Source organism: Protobothrops mucrosquamatus, unplaced genomic scaffold, assembly GCF_001527695.2.
Source record: "Protobothrops mucrosquamatus isolate PMUCROS unplaced genomic scaffold, P.Mucros_1.0 scaffold69, whole genome shotgun sequence".
NCBI classification, from domain to species: Eukaryota; Metazoa; Chordata; class Lepidosauria; order Squamata; family Viperidae; genus Protobothrops; species Protobothrops mucrosquamatus.
In genome coordinates this window covers 1,182,617-1,207,875 of record NW_015386447.1, presented here as the reverse complement: position 1 = coordinate 1,207,875, position 25,259 = coordinate 1,182,617, and the positions used below count along the sequence as shown (strand labels likewise).

The following is a 25,259-nucleotide window of genomic DNA, read 5'->3' as shown; positions in this document are numbered from 1 at the left end:
TAGACATACAAGTTAGACGTTCAAGCTACGGATTTCAACAAGTAATGTAGTTCTATTACAGGAAACATGAAGTATAGGTTCTTTTGAGATAAACAATTTTTAAAAGCAAAGAGAAAGGTGTATAAGTTTTTCTTCTATCCTTGGAAACTTCATTAGATGTATAACCTTGATCTACAGTACATATGACTACAGAGGAAAATAATGTGGTCATCTGGAAATCAAATACAAAATATTTGACAATTATGTTAAAATTAACATTTTCAAAATTGCTAGTTTTGCCTTCTTAATATTCTAATACTATAATAGTTAAATCATTGCTATATATACCGTTATAGTATTTAATCTATACTCTAATAGTTTAAAAAGTGGAAATTCATTTTGATGTTTATTGTTGATGTCTTTTATCTGTTCTTTTGAAGGGTTTCATCTGTTGGAATCATGATATTATTTTCTTGAAAGAAATCACCATACTTTTAAAACATTGCCAGTATGAAAGGATGAAAAATGCAATCATTATTCTCTCTAAATATTTTATTTCATTTATTCATTTATTTAACTATATTTATAACCTACCCCAATTCAGGCAGAATCTCAGCGGGATCCATCAATATTGCAGGCAGAGAATTAAAAAATATAATTTATTAAAATAATCAGTGAATAATCAAAAACCTCATAGGGACCCTTGAAGCAAAACTAATTAAGGGCCAATATCATATTGATCTATAATTGGCCTATGCAAAGTATTTTAGATTCATTTCATTTAAGCAATTCTTGCCTTGGAGATGATGCAGTTTTCTGTACTGAAATGAAAATGTAACCTGCTTTACTTCTTTGAAATAACTCAGGTAATGTTAGGTACTTCAGACCAGTTTCAGTTGGAGAAAGACCCCCTCAGCATTCTTCTGCAGCACTGACTGAAAATATTCCAGGCCAGATAACTTCAGGATTCCACAGACCAAAGTTGTCCACCTAGCAGACCTTCAGAACATACCGAGGATGTTGCACCCTCAGAAACTTTCAGCAAAAATTCCTCTCAGACTTTCCAAAAAATAGCTTCCTTTTGTTTTCTCCCATAGTGCAAGCTCTGTAGGTGAAGTCTAAAGAGAGTTCAAACCAGTCTGATGTGAAGCAACATGGTTGCTTTGTGTTTGAAGTAGCTTGTTTTATTTAAAAATTTGTCAAAGCAAAGAACCCTGCTTTAAGTCTCATACTGCAGCTCAGATTTGATCTAGTTTACTAATGCTATTAATCTATAATATGTGTCATTTATGTTCATTGTCTTTGTGTAGCTGAGATCAGAATTCAGATGATGGCTCTTCAGGATACTAATTTTTAAACAAAACAAATGAGGGGGGAAAACGCAAGCAAACAATTAACATAATCTGCAATTATGTTAATATGCACACCATGCATTTGTGAGAGAATGATGGAAACTGTCAAAGTGTCTTAAATAGACTTAGCTTCCTTAGATTTTGAAGGTCGATATATAATTGATGACTTTTTTTAAAATTATTTGCAGCATGGAGATGCAGTCCATGATCTGATACTGGATGTCATCACTTGGGTCGGCATTCTTCTGTCCCTTGTCTGTCTCCTGATCTGCATTTTTACTTTCTGCTTCTTCCGCGGACTACAAAGTGACAGAAACACTATCCATAAGAACTTGTGCATCAGCTTGTTTGTGGCAGAACTTCTCTTCCTTATTGGAATCAATAGGGCAGACCAACCAGTAAGTAACCAGTGAGAAAAGCTGAAATGTATTCATTATCTCTGGCTTAGTAATATTGCACCACTGGCCTATTTTCCGTTAAAATTAAAATTATAACTAGCTAATTAGAGTAATCACTTGGAATTGAGGGGGCAGCCATTTTCACATACATTTTCAAATAAAATGTCCCAAAACCATGAGAAAGCTTTCAAGCTCACAAAAATTCATTTTCATGCTGGATTTTCATGCTGGATTTTAAATATCATGAGGGGTGGAATTGGAGGTAACCAATTGGAGATAACCAGCATTTAGAAGGGGTTTTCAGCTATACCTTTTCTATATGATCTATTTTCTGGCTGACTGGCATTTTCATAAATACAGAAAGCTTACATTGGTTTTATATTATAAGTTTTGATTTTGTTCAGTCATTCAATTTCTTGCATCTCTTCATGACCCAGTGAATATTCTTTTGTGTTCTTCTTGCAGTCCAAGGTCTTCTCAACAATATTCTCCAGTATTGCAGCGCCACACTTTTTTTTCTGGTTGCCTTTTCTGATGGTTTGACATTCTGATGTTTTCACATTGATATGTTATAAGTAGGAAAACCATTGTTTTGACAATATATAGTGTGATGTTTAGTATTGTTTGTAAATCAATACTAGTCCTCCTCTGAAGTATCAGATATGTCTTTTCATGTCATTAGTTACCAACTCTATGCATTTGGTGTCCAGGAAGATAAAATCTGTTAGTTGGTTAAGGTTTGGGACTAAAAATGGAAGAGACGAGGTTCAGGTGCACTCTAAGCAAGGGAAGCCCTCAGGTGGCTTTGAGTTCGTCAATTCCTCTCAAATCACATCTAAATTAAAGCTCTAAATCAGAAGAACCAACCAGCAAACCTTTCTTCCACCTATTTGAATATTATTGGCATTGCCTCTTCAGAACATTTATTTTTTTCATTTTAATACTGAGCAGCAGAATCAACAAGAGATTCTTCAACTCTTCCCTGTTTCCATTCAAATAGTATCATTAGTATCTCTTTTTGAACTTTTTGAGGTTTCTCCCAGCAATTTTAATTTGAATTTATATTTCTTCTAGTCCAACATTTATTATGTTATATGGTGCATTTAAATTAAATAAATAAGGTGACAATGTACGCTATAGGCAAACCTTTTCCAATCTGCACTATTTATTTGCTTCATTTAACCCCCCCCCTTTTTACAACCCTGTAGTCCCTTAATTCGGGGTAGAGTCGTGGAGATTGGATGGAGCTGAGCATTTACTGGCCAAATGCCCTTCCTGATGCCTACGTGGAGTTTGCAGCAGATATTTTTTCTTTGCACTTAGGAGAAAAACATGTGCCACTATCAAGGATTGAACTCTCAATCTTCTGAGGGGGAGGCAAGCATCTTCACCATTGAATCACCACGCCACTCATTCAGTTGCTTTATAGTCTGTACTAATTATTGCTTCCTGGTCCTTATGTACATTTTTCAATAAGCAGACGAGATGACTCAATATGCCTACATTTTTAAGGACTAGCCACAATTTTTGGTTGTCTATATAGTCAGAAGCCTGTAGAGCAAAAAAAAAAAAAAAAAAAAGACAGTCTTCTTAAACTCTCTTGCTTTTTTCATTATCTGTTAAATGGAAATAATATGCATTCAAATATCTCTGCCTCTTCTGAATAAACTTGCACAGTTGTTATTCTATGTATTGTTCCAGTCTGGATTGCAAAATATTGAAGACTATCTTGGTAGTCTAAAAGATAAATGTATTTATTTAATATCCCAAAGGTGCTTTTTTCACGAGGCAACTGGACTTTCTTGTTTTCTTAAAGACATTTTGCTTCTCATCCAAGAAGTTTCTTCAGCTCTGATTTATTTATTTAATAGTTTGAGCATTCTTTACTACTGCCTTTTTTTGGTATTGGAATATGTATTGATTTTTCCCACTTTTCTAAACTGCAAGCAGCACTCCAACTACATTATCATCCAAAATATTTAAAGGGTATTGATTTCATCAATTTCTGCACTTTTGTTGTTAACAGTTCGTTTGTTCTGCTTTTTAATACCTGGTTCCAGAATGTCTGGGTTTAGTTTAGCAATCAAATCTTCATATTTAACAATCTTTTTGTATACTTCCATATATTTTATAATATATCTGCTTTATTTAAAAGATATTTGCCCTGTTTGTTCTAATTGTGTCCATCTTAACATAAATGTTCTTGATTTCTGTAATTTTTCTCAGACATCTTTTCCATTCAATTGTTATACTTAGTTTCTTTGCATTGCTTATTTCAATACAACTTCTTCTCTTATACGCAGTTTTTATCTGGGGAGATTTCTGCCTGAATCTGTTGTCTTTTGCTTTCTTTCTTCAGCTGCTTCAATTTATCACCTAAGATTTATTTCACCTTCTTTTGCATTTGGGAATTTTTGCTTCGTATTTAGCAATATCAGAATTTTCTGAAAAGCATTCTGCAGCCATCTTTTATCAGATGTAATTGATTTTCACTGCAGAATTGTATAAAATACTGCTGGATAATTGTTAGGTGGAAGGAACCAAGAACAACACAAGATGTTACTTCACAGCAGTTTATAACAACAACAACAACAACAACAACAACAACAAAAATAACAACAACAACAACAACAAAAATAACAACAACAACAACAACAACAACAACAACAACAACAATAATAATAATAATAATAATAATAATAATAATAATAATAATAATAATAATAATAGTAAAGTTGGAAGGGACCTTGGAGGTCATCTAGTCCAACCCCCTGCTCAGGCAGGAAATCCTACACCATTTCAGACAAATGGCTGTCCAGTCTCTTCTTAAAAACTTCCAGTGTTGGAGCATATACAACTTCTGGAAGCAGGTTGTTCCACTGATTAATTGTTCTGACTGTCAGGAAATTTCTCCTTAGTTCTAGGTTGCTTCTCTCCTTGATTAGTTTCCATCCATTGCTTCTTGTCCTGCCTTCAGGCGCCTTGGAGAATAGCTTGATTCCCTCTTCTTTGTGGCAGCCCCTGAGATATTGGAACACTGCTTTCATGTCACCCTTAGCCCTTCTCTTCATTAAACTAGACATACCCAGTTCCAGCAACTGTTCCTTATATGTTTTAGCCATCTTTGTTGCTCTTCTCTGCACTCTTTCCAGAGTCTCAACATATTTTTTACATCGTAGTGACCAAAACTGGATGCAGTATTCCAAGTGGTATTGTAAAGTGGTATTACCACTTCACGTGATCTTGATTCTATCCCTCTATTAATGGAGCCTAGCACTGTGTTGGCTTTTTTGGCAGTTGCAGCACACTGCTGGCTCATATTTTAGGTGATTGTCCACTAGGACTCTAAGAGCCCTCTCACAGTTACTACTATTGAACAAGGTACCCCCTATACTATACCTATGTATTTGATTTTTGTTACCTAAATGTAGAACCTTACTTTTTACACTATTGAATTTTGTTTTGTTAGATAGCGCCCAATGTTCAAGTCTGTCAAGATCCTTCTTTATCTTAAGCCTATCTTCTGGAGTGTTGGCTATTCCTGCCAGCTTGGTGTCGTCTGCAAATTTGATGAGTTTCCCATCTATCCCCTCATCCAAATAATTGATAAAGATGTTGAAGAGCACTGGGCCCAGGACAGAGCCCTGGGGCACCCCACTACACACTTCCCTCCATGTAGATGCAGTTCCTTTGAGGACCACACGCTGAGTACAGCCGGTCAGTCAGCTATGAATCCATTTGGTGGTGATGCTGTTAACCCATATTTTTCTATCTTACCAAGTAGTAGGTTGTGATCTACTTTATCAAATGCCTTACTGAAGTAAATTATATCTACAGCATTCCTCTGATCCACTAATTTTGTCACCTGGTCAAAGAATGCAATAAGATTTGTCTGGCATGATCTGTTTATGACAAACCCATGCTGGCTTTTGGTAATGACTTTGTTTGTCTCTAGATATTTGCTGATTCATTGCTTGATTATCTTTTCCAGAATCTTCCCAGGTATTGAGGTCAGGCTGATTGGTCTGTTTCTTTATTACTGTTCACCTATAGACAGGAATCTTGTCAGACTAAATCACAAATCTGCATAACTATTACATATATCCTGTGAAAGGTTAGGGAGGGTCTGCCCTGGCTCTCTTCCTGCATGCCAAAGATTCCGGTCTGAGCTGCTTCTTTGCTCCCTGGGAAAGACCTCCTCCATCATGTGACTCAGAGTCACCTGAACCATCAGATAGGCGGCAAATAAATTTGATAAATAAATACAAATAAATAAATCTGTACTATATTCCAGCATAATAGTCCTGTTCATCTGAAAACTTTTTGTCAAAATTGGCAGAATATGATCCATTTACAATGGTGATAAGACTTATAGGCCTTTATACCACAAGGTTATTCTTTTGATTTATGAGTAGAGAATGTTTTTTTAAGTTATATAATATGTTTTGGATCATTTTTAACAAATGGGCATAAACAACAACAGAGCATTGTTCCAGAACCTGATTCCATCACATAAATTCATCAACATTAAACAATAAATAAAATAATAGATAAATATTTAAAATTTCCACTCGTATTTTTATCAATTTATCATAATTAAATGAATTCACAAGAATTTAAATGATTTTAAGTGATTTTTTTACATTTTACATTTCACTGATGATCACAGAACTGCTGCTCCAGGTTATGTTTCTTTTGTACCTAAGGACATAACATTCTCAATTTGTAAGAATAAGATTCAGTTCAACATTTGGACAAACCTTTAATAGATAACATAGTTGAGCAATCAAGCCAATGACATGACAAAATGAGTTTTGCTTTACTGGAGCTCTTCAAGCAAAGGTAGCCATTTGGTGGCAGTGCTGTAATGCTGGATTTCCTGTTTCAAGTAAGAGATTAGATGAGATGATCTAGAAGGTTCTTTCCAACTCTATAATTCTATGATTTCATCATAAAGATCACCATCTTTTCAAAAAAGGAGGAATGCTTTTTTTTAATCACTGTTGAAGCCTGAAATTTACATACAGTACATGAAGCAATGTAGTTTAATATCCCCTTCATCCATTTCATGACTATTACAGACTGTGTGTTGTTAGAGCACCAGCCTTACCCCCAGCTCCATCTGATCCCTGTTATCTGTGGTTTAATATCCTGGAAAGCTATCAACTTCCAGTGGAACAAAACAAGGGCATTAGCATTTAAAAAAACTTGTATTAATTTGATTTGATTTATTTACTAAGTTTATTTTGACCCATATTATCTCTTGCATATACTATATATATAATACACTGGACTTAAGTGCTATGTATAGTCCCAAACTAAAAAAAATATATAGAAGTGTTTCCTTTTTTTACTTAAGTAAGATACTATATCTCATAACGCAAACAGATGGTTCAATCTATTCAAGATGGTATTGCTTCAAACAAGGCACATGTTATAGAAAAGAATCACTTTTAAATAGAGCTTAAAATGATTAAATATGCCTTCTGAAACTTTAAAGATCTGACTCTCAAGGTCTTTATATCAATTTATCCATGATGAAAAACGCCTCTAAGAGCAGAAATCCTGCCCCTGTGATATTGCTAGGTTGAATTTATAATTGTGGCTCCCCATTCATTCAGTTCAGTTATTTTATATTAGCAATAAATGTAATGATAAATACCCCACAAAAGTTAAAGCACTACAAAAGATTGCAGTGTACTGAAGAATAATTTTCATGAAAAACCTTCACTCATGTCATCCTAGCTATATAATCTTTAAAGAAACTCTGTTCTTCATGAGAGTATGTTCTCTATAAAGGCAGTATAAGAAAAACCAAAGTATTCCCAGGTTTGGTTTGGTTTGGTTTGTTTTTTGACTTTATCCCCATTCCAGCCCCTCGAATCTTTTTCTGAAATAATTAATTTGACTTTTTTTTCCATGAACAGAGGTATCAGAACTTAGATTCCAGTTAGGTCAACTATATGATTTTGAAGTAACTGGCTCCTTTCAGACTCATGTTTGTTTGTTTGCTTGGTTGGTTGGTTGTATTCCGCCTTTATTATTTTTACAATTTTTTACAAAAGCAGCGAACATATCCAATACAGCTTCCTACTACTACTTTCATTTGCATGTTGAGAGAAAAAGATGACATTTATCTAGTTTGGGACACATTTCCAGGTATATTATGGAGTTCATTCCAGTCCCATTTATGCCAATTCCCACTAAGGGCAACAGAATTATCAACCTTATTGTATCTAAGTACAATAGGTATCCACGTACTTTTGGTTATCATCTGATATGTAGCCAAATAAAAGTAGTGCCAATGTCAGGAACTTGCCCAGGCTGCTAAAAAGCAACCAAGTCTTTGTAACAAGTCTCTCTCAGCCCAGTCTCTCCCAAATCTTAAGAAAATCAGGATGCTAAATATTACATTAAGCAAGTAACTATAATGTATCTCAGACACAAAATCGAGTGGGAGATCAGACAGATTCCTAACCAACCTAGCTGACAATTTTGTCACCCAAAAGATGGAGGAGGGAACTAGATGTAAAGCTATACTGGACTTAATTCTTACTAATAGAGAAGAAGTGATAAAGGGAGTTGAAGTTGCCAGAACCTTGGGCGAAAGTGACCACATTATATTGGAATTAATATAATGCAAAACATTAGCAATAGAAAACAACCCAACCTGTGTCTTGAACTTCAAAAGAGCTGACTTTAATAAACTCAGAGAACCTAGGAAAGATCCCATGGACGAAAATCCTAAAGGGGAAAACAACCCAAGAAGCATGGGAAACTCTGAAAAATGTGATCATAAAAGCCCAGACCAACACAATACCACTAAAAAAGAAAACGAAGAAATTCAAGAAGAAACCAACATGGCTGCACAAAGATCTCTCTGACAAACTGAAAGATAAAAAGGACAAATATAAAAAATGGAAAGAGGGTCACATAATTAAAGCCGATTATCAGCAGACAGCCAGAACATGCAAAGATAAAGTCAGGAAAGCAAAGGCTTAGAAGAAACAAAGATTCACAACAAAAATCAAAGATAATAATAAAAAAAGTTTCTTACAACATATTAACAACAAGAAAAAAGTCAAAGAAACTGTATGTCCACTAAAGAGAGAAGATGGAAAGAAAATAACAGCAAACAGGGAGAAAGCAGAGCTGCTTAACTCATACTTTGCATCAGTCTTCACACAAAAACAAACTATAGCCCAACATACCAAAAAACCCACTACAAAAGACAAACTAGACACAAAAATTAAAATAAGCAAGAAAATGGTAAGAGAAAACCTATCCGACCTTGATGAATATATATCAACGGGACCCGACAGATTACATCCCAGAGTTCTGAAGGAGCTGGCAGATGTTATCTCAGAACCATTGTACCACATCTTTCATAAACCTTGGAGCACCGGGGAAGTACCCGAGGATTGGAAAAGGGCTGATGTGGTTCCCATCTTCAAGAAAGGGGAAAAAATAGACCCAGGAAACTACAGACCAATCAGTTTAACATCAATACCTGGGAAGATCCTAGAAAAGATAATCAAAAAACAGATCTGCGAACAACTAGAAGCAAACAAAGTTGTAACTAGTAGCCAGCACGGGTTTGTTAAAAACAGATCATGTCAAACCAATCTTATTTCATTCTTTGATAAAGCGACTAAACTAGTAGACCAGCAAAATGCTGTGGACGTAGTATACTTAGATTTCAGTAAGGCATTTGATAAAGTAGATCATAACCTACTCCTTGGTAAGCTAGAAAAAGATGGAATAGACAACATCACCACCAGATGGATCTGTAGCCGGCTGGCAAGCTGTACTCAACGATTAGTCCTCAATGACATTACATCCACATGGAGAGAAGTAAGCAGTGGGGTACCACAAGGTTCTGTCTTAGGCCCAGTACTCTTCACTATCTTCATCAATGACTTAGATGAGGGAATTGAAGGAAAACTCATCAAATGTACAGATGACACCAAAGTGGCAGGAGTAGCCAACACCCCAGAAGATAAACTCAGGATCCAAAAAGATCTTGAGAAACTTGAACAATGGGTCCTATCCAACAAAATGAGTTTTAATGTGGAGAAAAGCAAAGTTTTACATTTAGGCAGGAAAAATCAAAAGTACAAGTACAGATTGGGTGAGACCTGACTTAAAAACAGTAACTGTGAGTGGGACCTTGGAGTCCTAGTGGACGATCACTTGACTATGAGCCAGCAGTGTGCAGCAGCAGCCAAAAAAGCTAATACAATCCTAGGTTGTATAAACCAAGGCATAGAATCAAGATCACATGAAATATTAATACCGCTTTATAAAACCCTAGTAAGACCACACCTGGAATACTGCAGCCAATTTTGGTCACCATATCACAAAAAAGATGTTGAGAGTTTGGAAAAAAATTCAGAGAAGAGCAACTAAGATGATCAAAGGCCTGAAGACTAAAACATATGAAGAATGGCTGCAGGACTTGGGTTTGGCTAGTCTAAAGAAAAGAAGAAATAGGGGTGACATGATAGCAGTATTCCAGTATTTGAGGGGCTGCCACAAAGAAGAGGGGGTCACGTTATTCACCAAAGCACCAGAGGGCAGGACAAGAAACAATGGTTGGAAATTGATCAAAGTGAGAAGCAACCTGGAATTAAGGAGAAACTTCCTGACAATGAGGACAATTAACCAGTGGAACAGCTTGTCTCCAGAAATTGTGGGCATTTCATCACTGGAGATGTTTAAAAAGAGGCTAGACAGTCACTTGTCTGAGATGGTATAGGTTCTTCTGCTTGAGCAGGGGGCTGGACTAGAAGACCTCCCAGGTCCCTTCCATCTCTATGCTATTCTATTAAGCATTTGCATATACATGACATTTAGAAAACAGCTGTCTTATAGCACAGTTGAGGAATGTTGAAGTATAGTTCAGTGATTAAAAACTCTCATATACTGTACACTTGCTTATTCGTCATTGAATATCCTATCCTATACTGCCATTCAGACAATTGTTAAGTGCAAATACAGCATACATATCTCTTCCCATTTTAAATAGGAAAATTACTGATGTGAGAAAAGTCAGTGAGATACTTGGAACTGAATTCTAGACCAGTGGTTCCCAACCTTTTCTATACCCTGCACCCCTAGAATGCTTCTGATATATTCTTGCACCCCTTACAAAATTTCAGAATGAATTATGCATATACACTATAATTTTGAAACTTCTAAACCCAAGTTTTTGCAACCCCTGGAATATCATCTCACACCCCCAGGGGGTGTGAGCACCCCTGGTTGGGAAGCCCTTTTCTAGAAATTCAATTCTAGTTTTACTAGTTTTACTAGTTTATTAAATTCAAATTTCTTTTTAAAAGTGTCCATCAAATTTGTGAGCCAAGAAACTGAGCGACAGGGGAAATTTTCCAAAAATGTCTCAAAGGCATGATTCCTCATTAATGATGATAGTAGCACGACTATTGGGACAACTCCCTCATGATCCCTTTATTTGGGATAATAGTATGAAAAGCCAAGGAAGTTCCTGACCACTGAACAAACAGAGATGTGGTATTGAAAAACCAAACACTAACATGGAACCCATTTGAGGATCCAATCTGAGTTGGTCACCAGAACCAGAGCTTACTCTTCCAAACTTTTGGACTCGTGCTGGAGCCCATCCTCAGGGAACTTCTCTTATTATCCTGGGATACATATATTTGCCTTCATTCATGAACCCAATTGAATCACTGAAAGGAAACAGTCCTGTTTCCATATTCCATGTATAGCAGCTGACTGGATGATAAGTTGAAACTTGCTTTATGTTCAGGATAAGGAGGATAAAATCTTCAAATGCAGTTGATTGCAGCAAACTGGCTTAAGCCATTTAAAGCAGATTTCTTAACATGTACAGCTTTGTTTTTCAGGACTTCACTGCCATTTCCTTCCTAGTATTAAAACCACTGCTGTTGTCATGTAAATTACATAGATTCAAACTTGAGTCAGAGATTTAGCTACAGGGAACATGATCATTTATCACATTTGTAACTACTGATATATTATAAATCATGAAATCATGTGAACGGAAGGAGTCCATTATACCATTGGCTTGGTGCATGAAGCAAAATTAGAACAACCCTGAAAAAAATCGGTTATACTTCAGCTCTTTGTATAGTTGATTCCCCTTCGTTTAGTTTAGTCTGATACTGTATCACATACACATGTGTAAGACCTCATAATGGTATTATAGCATTTTTCTTTACAACAATAATTAAATGGTTGAATCCTGAAAATAAAGAATAAATAAATCACAAGATCCATCCGTACATTTATACCTTCAGTTTAATATGTAAACAGCAGAAGGCTCACCTAACTGCATAATTTTCACCCACCCTTAATCAACACACACGTGTAACTACTGTTCTACTTTGTCTTTTTTGTTCTCCCAGATAGCCTGTGCTGTGTTTGCTGCTCTCCTACATTTCTTCTTCCTCTCTGCTTTCACTTGGATGTTTTTGGAAGGAGTACAGCTCTACATAATGTTGGTGGAAGTCTTCGAGAGTGAACATTCACGTAGAAAATACTTCTATTTGGTTGGCTATGGCATGCCTGCTGTAATTGTAGCTGTTTCAGCAGTAGTAGACTACAAAAGTTATGGCACTGGAAAAGTGTGAGTTTCATTTTGTGTCCAATTTGTGGTTTGGGAGGGGAATCTGAAAAACTAGTAGGAGTGAATATGGACTAACAGAGACAACTGTAAATAAATAGACACAATAGGCATTCTAGTAAAGGTAAGTTTATAGACTGTGTGGAAGAGCCATTTTCCATTTTAGAGGAATCAAAATGTGCCCAAGATTAAGAGAGCCTGGAACATACAAATATCAAAAATATGAACTAACTACAAATTGTGCCAAGGGAGCAGTGCGGTTCTATCTCTACACTAGTTTTATTTTTTTTAATCAACAGACCTTTGTATTAATTTCCAAAATATGGTGAATAATTGAAAGCAAATTTTATCACTCATCATTAGTCATTTATTAGAACATTTTGACATCTGTGAATTACATTACACAAAGCCACCAATGTGTTAAATAGGGTAGAAATTGTGTCCTGTGTGTTGAAAGCAATAAAAAGTCATTTTAGTGCTCTAGAAGTGTGATATCCATATACTAAGAACTGCTGTCTCCAGAACTAACATTGGACTGCTCTTCAGGGGTGCTCAGACATCATTTTGCCCACTCTTTAGAATGGACACAACAGTACTGAATCTTAGCCTCCATCCTTCCTTTGGCAGTATGAATTTATCAATGAAGGATTTTTTCTGCATGTAATGGCAGGATATTTCTAAAACAGATCTCTAGATATATTACAAATCCATCCTTTTGTTTCGGGGTAAACATGTTAATGCCCATCACATGGACATCAAAAACCTGAATTTCGTAAGTGTTTCTGATGACAAGCAATCCTTTCCTATTACAGAATATTCTTTAAAAAAAAACTCTTCGTTGGCCAGGCATTTTGCATGTTATTTGTTGGTAGACTGTTCATTATTTGGCTAAGAACACAGAAAAGCCTCAAAAGGTGTTTCTTTACAGAGGAGCAAAAGACTGGTTACACTTTTGGCTGATATCTTGGCTCATAGACATTTCTGGGTCCCTTTCTTAAAGTTGAGAATCACAATCTTTATGGCTCAGCCAGATTTACATCTAACCCCCCTCTGGTATCCTTGTCAGGTATTTATTTTGTACTTTGCCAATTTTCTCTGTGAAATGGGGTTGTGGGTTTTGTTGAGAAGAAGTAAAATGAACCCCATTTGTACTCTGAAGTATTTAGTCTGCACCTGTGGTGGCAAATCAAGCAAAACTAGGCTGATACAGGGACTTTGTGAGCTAGAAAATTGTGGCATGGCTCTAATTTTAACATGTGTGAAAGAAATTTGAGAATTTAGTTAAATTACTATTTATGTAACTTTTTCAAATCAAAAATAGAAAGAGAATAAGCACATTTCAGTATTATATTAGCAGAGGTGGAATATGTTGAAACATTATTGAGCTGGAGAAAAGGAGATTTCAGAGTCTAGACAAGGTGGATATTGTGGACAGATTGTTTTTTTCCCATTCTGCTAAAATGCTTTATAAACTCTTGGTCTCAAGAGTCTGCCCAATGGAGCGTCCCACCTTCAGACATGTAGAGCCCTTGTTTCATGCAGGCCCTGTTGCTTTCATTGCTTTTCTGGCTTATCTTAGGTATCTGGGAGTTTAGGAAGCAGTTCAGTTTTAGAAAGTAATGAATGTCTAGAAACTAGTGATCATGCACAGCATCTGCAAAACTGTCTTCTCAGACTTTACTTTCTTCAGCCTGTTTAACACATTCTCTCAGCACATCGCATGCACAAGCTTCACAAGTAATGTGAAGGGGTCATTCTGTCCCAAACAGAACATGGATGAAAGATCACAGCGTAAAGCTTTGGATTAATAACTAGGTTAAATAGGCCTTCACAAATTCACATATTTATGATTTATAACACAGTGCTCAGTGATAAACAAAGTATCCATCCAATATCTTGCTAAAACTCCTATTTTAAGTATCAAATATTTAAATATCAAAGATTCTTAAATTGTTATTAGTATACTAGCTGTACCCAGCCACGCGTTGCTGTGGCTCAGTCTGGTAAAAGCGTGTGTTGCTTTTACGTCCAACAGATGGCGCTGTTTTTCAAAAAAGCATGTTTTTACCTGTCAGGTGCTGTTTTTCAAAAAAAGCATGTTTTTACCTGTCACAGGTGTGACATCTATATAATATAGGTATGTAAAAACACGCGCGTATTCAAATGCAACGTCAAAATTTCAAAGCAATCGGTGAAGAACTTTCGGAGATTTAAGATTTTGAACAAATGAACATTTACATTTTTATTTATATAGATGTTACTACTTTGAAAGGTGAGAGATTATTTATCAAGTTAGGCAAAAACCAATGTGTTTTTTAGGGTATTTTGTAAGAAAAAAACTACTTGAATATGGTTTAGAGTTGCTTCCACATTTTTGGCCTGTCAGATAGCAGTGAGCAAGTCTTGCAATGAAAATAAATTGAAAAAAACCAAGTCAGACAATTCTGTTAGTTTAGTTTTTCCTACATGCTGCCCTGCATTGCCCGGCATCTCCCTTTTTCCTTCTGGAAACGGCAGCCCCATTTCCTGCGGCTTCTCCTCCTGGCGCAGCTCTTCTCTCTTCCCGAAAGCATTTCTTTGCTAACCTGCTTTCCAGCTCTGGTATGTTTCTCTTCTGCTGCAAGGAAACGGAGTTTGTGGGACTAAAAATAAGTTCAGTCAGACCTTCCAACTCCTTGCGAGAACTTTTTTTTTTTCCGTTAAAAGTTGGAAGGTCTGACTGAACTTTTTCTTAGTCCCATGAACTCTGTTCGAAAAAAGGAGCCGGAACACCGTTCTGGTGCATTCTATGACAAAAAAAGCACTGGGAATTACAACTCAGATGTTTAACAGTTAAGACCAATATTTTTTACTGAATATTGATTACAGGCTATTTTCCACAATACTAGCTGAACATTTGAAATTTTTTAGAAATAATACATATGAACAAATTAGGTTATATTCCTGAGAGAAAAATGATGGACAATAGCCGATGTATAATAAATTGTTAGAGCACATCAATAATAAGAAAAAGAAGGTGGCAGTAATATTTTTAGATGCAAAAAATGCTTATGATAAGTTGCAGTGCTCTTTTTTATTAGCTGCTTTAAATTAAATGAATGCAAGAGAATATTTTAAGACTTGGATGGAAAATATATATCACCAGCAAACAGCAAATATTATTGTTGGAATACTCTTCCCTAGTTTCCCAAAAAACAAAGGCACCAGGCAAGGATGTATACTTTCTTCCTTATTATTTGTAATTGTTTAGAAATTTAAGTAGACAAGATTCAACAGACAAACAAAGGAACAACTGGAGGAGACACATGAAACAATCAACATCTTCAAATTTACAAGGAAAGAAGAAAATAATAACACACTACTCTTCCTGGATATTCTCATCAGTAGAGGAGACAACTGCAATTACAAATATATCAAAAACCTAGAGTAACCAAGTGCTTCATTACCAAAGTAACAATCCAACTTCCTACAAGACGAGCTGTACTCACTATATTCAGACCTACAAATGCACTGCAACAACCCAGAACACCAAAAAAAAGGAACAGCATGCCTATACAACATCTTCCAGCAAAATGGATACCCACACAAATTTATCAAGAAGTGCCTGACCACTCAAACCTACTACACAACAAACAATACAAGCTATGAAAAGGATAACACTACACATTAACATATCAAAAACATATCAGAAACAAACCAACAGATTATTACAACCACAAGGCATCAGTAGCACACAAAGCAACTGAACCTCTCCAAAACATCCTAAGTAAATCAAAAGACCCAGTACTCCAATAAGAAAAAATGGGAATCATCTATAACAGGGGTCCCCAGCCCCCCAGTCCGTGGACCAGTACTGAGCCATGGCATGCCAGCAACCGGTCCGCACAAACAAGGAAAGCCCCATCCGCGAGATGCAGGCAGCACACAAAACCATTCCTCCTCTGGTCCACGGAAAAACCTCTCTCCACGTAACTGGTCCCTGGTGCCCAAAAGGTTGGGGACCTCTGATCTATAACATACACTGTAAGGACTGTAACAGCCACTAGATAAGACAGAGCACCTCCATGAATGCTAACTAGCAGCCAGAAGACACAAAGAAAACTGCTTAATCTCACAACACATGGATCGACTCAACTACGAAACTGTAAGCATCCTAGATCAAGTTAAATCCCCAAATGCCAAAGAATTCCTGGAAGCTTGGCATTCAAACAAATCAGCCATCAATAGACACATAGTCATGTGTTTTGTGAGATGGGTGGTTATATAAATTTATATAAATATAAATTTAAAAAATTAAATAAGCAATATTTACACACCATTGAAATGAGCCAATGGAAAAGCTAAGAAAGAAACACACACAAAAAAAAACACACATTCTCTCCAGCAGACAACACCCAGATAAGAAGGGATTAACACCAGACAAACAATCAAGCAGAAAAGAAAACCCTAATCAAGGAACTGCCAGGGAGAAAACCACATCCCCATTAACACTGGCAGGGCAAACTATCGTATACAAACAGGGAGAAAACCCAGTTGGGTAATGAAACATCTGCAAGCAAACGATTAGGCTCAAAAGCACCAAGGACTCAACAAATATTTGTTTAAAATATTAAAATTGATTAAAATTCAGAGAGGAATACAAATTGAAATGCTTTGCAGAATAATGTAGCATTATCATTATAAACCCACAGAGCACTCTACTACAGCTGATAAAAACACTGAATTCTCTGTATACAACATCAATGAAATGAAAACAAAGCTAATAACAAGATATTTAACACCAGAAGAATAACAGCTGGTGATAAAAGAGCCTGGCTGTGAGATAAACAACAACAACAACAAAAAAACCTGTGAAATTTGGGGACTTTATATGCAGGATGCAATAAAGACATACTCTATTTCAGAACAATTGTAAGAATTTATGAAAAGAAAAAACATATCTAGAACATGAAATATCTTTAAATGTTATTGGCTAGGACTCATTATTATAGTAAAAATGAATATATTGCCTAATATGAACTATTTTAAATGGCATCTATTCAAATTTCAGACAAAAACTTGAAGATTGGCAATTAATAGGAAGGTATAATAATAATTAACAAAACATTTGCAAGATTCAGAAGAGATAGACTAGCATTTCCTCATTTTAAATTTTACATACTTGTGCAAGCTGTTTATTATAGATAACAGAAATGGATAAAATCTCCAAATAGTAGAATATTAATTGTAGAAGGAGCTGGTTTGTTAAGGGGAAAAGAATTTTAAAGAGATACCCATTTAAGATAAAGTTTGATTTAAAAAAATATGGAACTTTCTAAAAACAAGATTAAGTCCACAACTTTACCATTACCTTCACCATCGTTTTTTAAAAAACTTCAGGGACAACCACAGTAAGAAATACTTAATCACATGTGTCACTATGGTGCATCTACATGCAGAAAATAGTTTAAAGACAAGCAAGAATTGTTCAGTGAAGGTAGAAATTTACCATGGTTTACAAATTTCTGGGAGAATAAAAAGTGACCTCAAGAAAGAAGGAAGGACTTTGAGGAAGATGACAGAATTTGAAACATTTATTTTAAAAAATAAGATCATTGACTACGACATGTATAAATACAATATAGAACAAATAAAAAATGATAAAGTGAATGCAAAACTTCAAAGAACTGCTCACCAAAGAAAAACTGCAAGAGTTCCCAAAGGAGGAATGGTTGGTAAGGATGCTGGCAGTTGTGGAGATGGCTAAATTAACCTCTCTGATGAAAAAAAAAAAAAAAAAGCAGTATTTACATTTATGGCTGACTGGAAACCCCTTATAGCCTTTTTGCATAAAGCAGAAAAGTTGCACTTATTTGTGGTTTTGATGATTAGGAAAAAATGGACAATAGAAGCGTGCTCTTTCTTTTGTAATCATAGAGTAAGAGGTGAATTTGAAATCATACTTATATATATATGCTGCAAAGGAAACTTGAAGCTTCTTCCTATTTCTTATTCCTTCTTTCCTCTTTTGCTTTTTTCTTTCTTCTTTTCTTTCATTACTGTTTTTACTCTTTATTAGTTTGTTAGTGTTGAAATTCTTTGTAAAACTGTCAATAAAAATAAGTTTTAAAAAAGAAAAACAGGAAGGTTATAGAAGACTCAATAAAAATTACGCAAAGCTATAATTTGTGGGGGAATGGCATACTGTGTTTTGCAGATGGTAAATAACTCTGTCAATAATAACTTAGATAGACAGATCATTTAAGGACAAACATTGAAAATTCAATAATAAGGTTGAAGAAAGTGGTGATTGTGTAAAAAAAAACTCAAAAGTTCTGGAAAGAAATCATTATAATATTCAGAAAACATAAATGAAAAGTATCACAATTTACTAAGATATATGTTGATAGCTGCAAGAACAAAGTTGGCACAACATTGGAAACAGGAACAATCTGCCAACATTATCAGATTGGGAAACCAAAATATGCAGCAAGAGCAATTCGTAATAAGAGCTTAACTAAATTTATGCAGGAATGGTTCCCTTAAATAACACACACTACACCTCAGGGCAAATTTAAACATTTGGAATATGGTTTCTAAAAAAAAATTATGAGATCAATTAAAAATAACAGATGAAAATACTTAAGCAGAACGCTTTAATGTTCAGTATAATGTTCAGTGTAAAGTGTAACTATCTAAATTATGGTTAGTCATTTGGGAAAACAAATGAAAGGGAAGGGAGGAATATGTTACTAAAAAGTTTTCCCACAATACTTTTTATTCATGCTTAGCAGTTGTTTCTTTTTGTTCCATCTTATTTTCTTTCTTTATTCATTTCATTATCTTAACACTAAAAATAGTTAAAACCAAAACAACAACTAAGCAACCTGGTTTGAGTACTATAATCTCTTTTTTTTCATAATACTTATCAAAAATGCAAATTTAGGTAAAATTATTCAATCAATAAATTGAGCAAAATTATTACTTGCTCTTAATGCAACACAGCAGGCTTCATAGATAGGGTTCTCTAACAAGATTAGCAAAATGTTGCCACTCATAGGTTTTGGTTTTTTATTATCATTGCTAAAGATTTTAATTTGTTCACATTTAATTTTTTATCACATGCCTTGTTAGCAACAGATTTTGTTTTAAAGCCATTTTGTTATTTTTGCTGTGATTTGAAGGAAATCTCAGCTTTTTATAAGCATGAAGATGGTTAATCTACTGTAGGTTGGCTTGCTATTTAACATATTTCATTTATTCTTCCTCTGTGACAGAAATATCACAGAACTCTTTATAGTTTAAATATTTTATAGTATTTCTAATTATTATAGAAATTTGCAAAGATTTTATAGCAAATTTAGTTTTGGCTTGATGTACAGAATGTTTCAGTTGTTTTTACTTTTTTAAGGTAGCATTTCCCATCTATAAAGAAAACATTTTTTTAGAACGCCCTTCAGATAATTCATTCTTTGTTATTGTGCCAACTACCCTTCATGAATTACTCTGTTCTGCACATAGAAAATGTCATTTTTTCCCAGTTGTAGCATACTTGTTATCTCAATCATGTTGATCAATAAATGGCCCTGCTAGCAGGGCCAAGTAGTAGCTAGCTGACATAGATAGAGAAAGCAACCCTGGGAAAGAAGGGGAAAGAAATGCTGGACAAGACTCAACATGTTCAGAAGCAGCAATTTATTCCAGTTGATGATGAGTGTAAAGTGGAACCAGAAAAATCTTACCAGATTTTAAAGAGTCTAACCCCACTATAGCCTAGTCTTGTTTGGCGCAAATCCAACCAGTCAGTTGCTTTGTACTAATTGGTTCGATAGTCTAGTACTATTGTACTGGTATTGTATAATACTGATATTGTACTGGTACAAGTAATGGTATTGATAGTCCAGTACTATTGTCTTCTACTACTGTCTGAGACAGGTTTTTTTTTCCTAGCTCTAGGTAGCGATGCCAGAGTTTCAGTCTAGGAACAACCAGTCATTTTGTTTGTACCTGTGAAAGTCAGCCTAAATTTGTACCTATGTATATAAATTAACATATGTACAGTAATTATTATGCAGTTATATTCAGGAAATAAATATATTGGATTTTTTTTAAAGGAAATAATAGTCTTTCTGAAGGACAAATTGATCCAGACTTTCTTATAAAAACATTGAAGAAAGAGTACTCTGTAGTAAGTTGCTTATTCCAAGGTGACAATTAAGATCCTGTACTGAAATGGAGAGTTGAGTGAAGTATATTTGGAAAAAGGTAATCATCAAGCTCTATTATACCATCTCGGCACAAATCAGGAAGAAAAACCAATTTGCAGCAAACATGTACTTTTGCCATACTTCGTTCCATCAGATATGAAAGCAGCAAAAACTTAATGGTCAAGTTTGCAATACTGGCCAAGGAAAGACTTATTTCAAATGAACATTAAAATGCAATAAACAAGAGCAAAAAAATCAAGGACCTGAATTTAACAGCAAAATGAAGATTGGTTCCACAGTGATGGTCAGGGGAAGAATTTAAGAAGATTCATTTTGAGGGCTACAAACTGATTCATCAACTCATGTGCCAATCCTGTGTCAATTACAAAATTGCATGCCCTTCCTTTGTCTTGCCCTCTCTGAAATGTAAGCCTGAACCCTCTGACTCTGGAGACAGGAGATGTTTGAAGTGATTGAAAGCAAAACAAAAGCCAGAAGAATTATAGGACAAGCTTTCACCTCAGTGGCAAATCAGCTTGAAATTGACACCATTAATGATTGGAAAGGTTAAAGGGTTTTCTGTCTCCTAATAAGTATGATGTCCTTGCTTAAATGTGACAGAATAAATATGGAAGGACAAAAAGAGGATATATTAATTGCCTAGAGCATGTACAAGAATGCCAAGATTAAACCATGTCCACACTCTCCCAATATATTCATTTCTACAAAACTTTTCAAACAAATAGTCTGGAAGGTACAGACCTAAATAATATAATGGCAGAAGAAAAAGCATTGGCAAAAGAGTGAATAGACGAAAGAAAGAGAGAGAAGTAATCAATCTGAAATTCATGAATTATTTCCAATTAAATAGAGAACATCAGCAAAGAGGGGATGCCTTTTTCATCATTTTTAAAAAAAAAAAGGAATTATGCTTTACCACCCCAGTTTCTTCTCAATGTTTCTAATAATGAAAGAATACTTGTGGAGATTTCAAATAGCATGATCCCTTGTTTTTCAAGATTATCCCACCATCCCAGCCTTTACTGTCCAATTTTGTTGCAAATATAGTCTTTAAGGTCATATGTTCAAATGTAGGAGACATAAAAAACAAATATAAATACATTAAGAATCCTATGCAAGTAAAGCAAAATGAAAAAGAAGTTCTCTCGAGGATGAACATAGATATAGAAAACATCTCCCAATGAGGTCAGACACAAGCAAATTGCTCTTAGTAGTAATTATATTAACTGAGAGCAGACTAGAAGTAATTTACCAGGAAATCTCTGTCAGAAGGTAATCTGCTGAATTCTGGAGGGGTTTTTGATTCAGATCTGTGAACTTTCCAGAATATACTAACAGATTTAATAAAGCAGAGAGAAAGAGCATTGATTCAAGAAACAAGTCAGTTGTTTGGAGTCTATGGAGTCAGTGCCATGGAGTATATGGCAATGAGCTTCACATTTGACCCTTAGACTCTCCCCAGTGAAATTAATCTAGATGAAAACAGAAACAAGATGAGGCTTATCTGAGCTTGTGGATTGGCTTCCACACGTTTCATTACCAGGCTAAATTTCAGCAGAGTTTAGGGGATGTCAGTGTCCGTTTATAAGGGCTCCCTGTAGTCAGTAGGTCTTGTGATGGGTCAAGTGTTGGTGTGTCAAGAATGTTCAGAAATCAACCCACAAGCTCAGAGAATGAACCTTCACCCTCATCCTACACCTGAGCTATAGATAATCACCACTTTTGTAAATAAACAAGATGATAGTCATACAGCAGAGACTCCATTCAACATTAATTCTCATCCTGAGCACAAATCTGTAAATGAAATCAAAGATCAAATGAAATCAAATCAAAGATCAAGAGCCATCTAGTGCCAAGGGCTTACGACATAGTTTCATTCCAGGAAAAGAAATCAATATATTTGTGAAAAAACAACCTAGAAACCCCTAAGGCAAGAAAGAGGTTTAACCTTCTGAAACCAAGGAATGAAATTCCTGATGCATTGAGTCATAGGCCATGGCTGTTTATTTTCCTGCAGCTCAGATAAAACAATTGTACCATAATTGCTCCCCTTGACTGACATTTGCATTCAAATTCTGCAAGCCAGTTCCCTCCTCTTTAATAAAGGTCTTCAGAAGAAAGCTTCTGCTTGTTTCCTGACACATAGTGGGTTAATGGCCAAATGCAGTCTTAAATTTGAGCTCATCTTTGTCCAGGAAGCTGATGTCAGGCAAAATGCAGATGGATAGATATTCTTTAGACAAAATGAAAGTGGGAGAAATGCCAGGCAAGGATTTGCTACTTTTATTTCCACCAAACCTAAATGTCACATGCTAAAGAGCTCCATATAAAAACTGTGAAGTAATTACATGATTTACACTTAGATTCTGCTGCCTTTTACTAATAACTGTGTATATTCTTTCTGCTATCTGTATCCAACTACTATTCAAGAATGATGCTGCAGGCCCATAAATTTGATAATAAATTTATGAGTCAATTCCCTGGAAATGCTAGCAGCTATAGGAGGTGACTTTAATGCTAGGGTGAGGTTCTTCACTTTAAATTTTAACTTGCTGAACAAATTGAACAAACATTTTTACAGTCAGTGTCCACTACAAAAAAAGAAAAAAACTATGCATATGTAAGTAAATAAATAAGAAGTTAAATTTAAAATAGCATAAAAAGTATAGGTATAAAACCTATTTGATCTAATCTAGTCTAGTTAACTAATCCTTTAAAACCTAGTATGTATAAAATGTATCTGCTTTATTTGCTATATTACAGTATAATCCTTGGCTGGGTACACATATGAATAAATAAGAGAAAATGAAACAACTTTCTGTCATACAATATTAAAGGGAGATGAAACAAGAATTTTGCCTAGCTAAGCTTGCTGATATTGAACCTACATTGATAACATAATTTCTCAGCTTCCCCTGAGAAATACACATACATTTCATAAAATGGCTATACTTATCAATTTTGAAGTTGTATTGATTCTTTAAGGCTGCTTTATGTTCCTATTCTATTATTTTGATTAGTTTAGCATAATAAAATAAATAAATTAGTTTAGCGTAATAAAATATAACTTTTAAATGATTCCAGTACCTCCATTACCAAAATTTGCCCCAACTAAACAAAAGGTATGCCATTGCAGGCCCCTTCGTTCAATAATTTATATCTAAAAATATAAATGGAATATTTTTTAGATGTAAATTAGTGAAAGTGGGGATTGACCAGGAGATACTATGAGTGTCATCAATGGTTCAATATTCAATGGTGTCTTCTAGGACTGCTTCAAAATGAATAAATAGTCATCTTCTGTCTGGGAATTATTTGTGGAGAATTTGTCCCTCCCAACTTTAAACGCAGAAATGAGATCTTATATTCAAGTGGTTGAGAAAAGTTTTTTTCTCCCTTACAGAGCCTTATAATTTAGCTTTTGCATATCCATTTCCACACACCAAAAGCACCACAATACTCGTAGTGCTACAAGACTATGCACACATTTGTATCAATTTGTAAACAAACACTGACACAACTTGGTTCTATAATGAAAAACCCTAGTTTGACAAGGAATGTATTAAAACAGTGAAGTATCTGATTGCCAGCTAGTATGCTCACTTAGAAGCAACTCTAGCCAAACCCCAGCATACGAAAGAAAGCTCCACCCAAATGGAACCAAACAACGAACAAATAACTCCCAGAGGAGTTGACCCCACCAATAAACTCTTGGAGGAAGACAAATGGAGATATGTCACACACAGAAGGAAACACAATACCCAAAGAAAGAAACAGCATACAACAAACAAACCCCCTCTGTCCAACCCTACCCAACCAGAAACAGCCCCACTAAAACTGACCAATTGATCTCTCTCCTTAGATGGAAACATGCAGACCCCCCCCCAAAACAAGACATGCAGACACTTAGCAAAAAGACAACTTCAAACATCCCTAAAAAGGTCACTTCAAATATCCCTAAAAAGCCACATCAACAAACACACCTGAGATAAACAGAAAAGCACCTCAGACTGCAGCCCCCCCCAAAAAAGGAAGGTGAGTGTTGGTTGGTAATAGGAGATTCTATTTATTTATTTATTTATTAATCGCATTTATACCCCGCCCTTCTCCTAGTGGACTCAGGGCGGCTTACAGCCAATTTAAAACAGAATAACAATACAATATACAAATTTAAAATGTAGTTAAAATAAAATATTAATATAGGCCTTTCTTTTATTTTAAAATTATTTAAAAACCAAATTTAAAATACCCCTTAGGCCAGTCCTGCCAGCTGAAATAACCATGTCTTGAGGGCGCGGAATGGAACCAGCCATCTGCAGACCGGACATACAATCTAGGGAGATATGTTGTCTCCCTGGACAACAATCAAAGATGTGGCTGAGAACATAACCAAAATAATTAGGCCCACAGATTGCTTCCTCCTCCACGACATTGGGACAAACAACATAACAAACAACCTAAGTGCAATACTGAGGGACTACAAACAGCTAGGCAACAGGGGCGGCGGGGTAGCGGTCATTATAAGGGAGAGCCTTTGTCCGAGGGAGACCACTGTGCCTCAGATAGACGGTGTGGAGTCCCTCCTGGTGAAATGGGGGCAAGGGGTTCAAGTGGGTCTGTTGATTATATACCTGGCTCCCTGCTATGTATCAACAGCCCTGCCTGAGCTGGCCGACGTAATAGCCGGGGTGGC

General features: G+C 35.5%; 1 protein-coding gene across 3 annotated transcripts in view; it reads left to right on the top strand.

The window, feature by feature from the left end:
• The window catches only part of ADGRL3 (adhesion G protein-coupled receptor L3), a 410,528-nt gene that overhangs the window by 202,198 nt on the left and 183,071 nt on the right, over positions 1 to 25,259 (top strand). For all 3 annotated transcript variants that reach the window (XM_029283374.1, XM_015812132.1, XM_029283375.1), the window contains 2 exons: positions 1,520 to 1,729; positions 12,142 to 12,362. In XM_029283374.1, the coding sequence (XP_029139207.1) occupies positions 1,520 to 1,729; positions 12,142 to 12,362 (431 nt within the window). The remainder of the gene's footprint in view (positions 1 to 1,519; positions 1,730 to 12,141; positions 12,363 to 25,259) is intronic.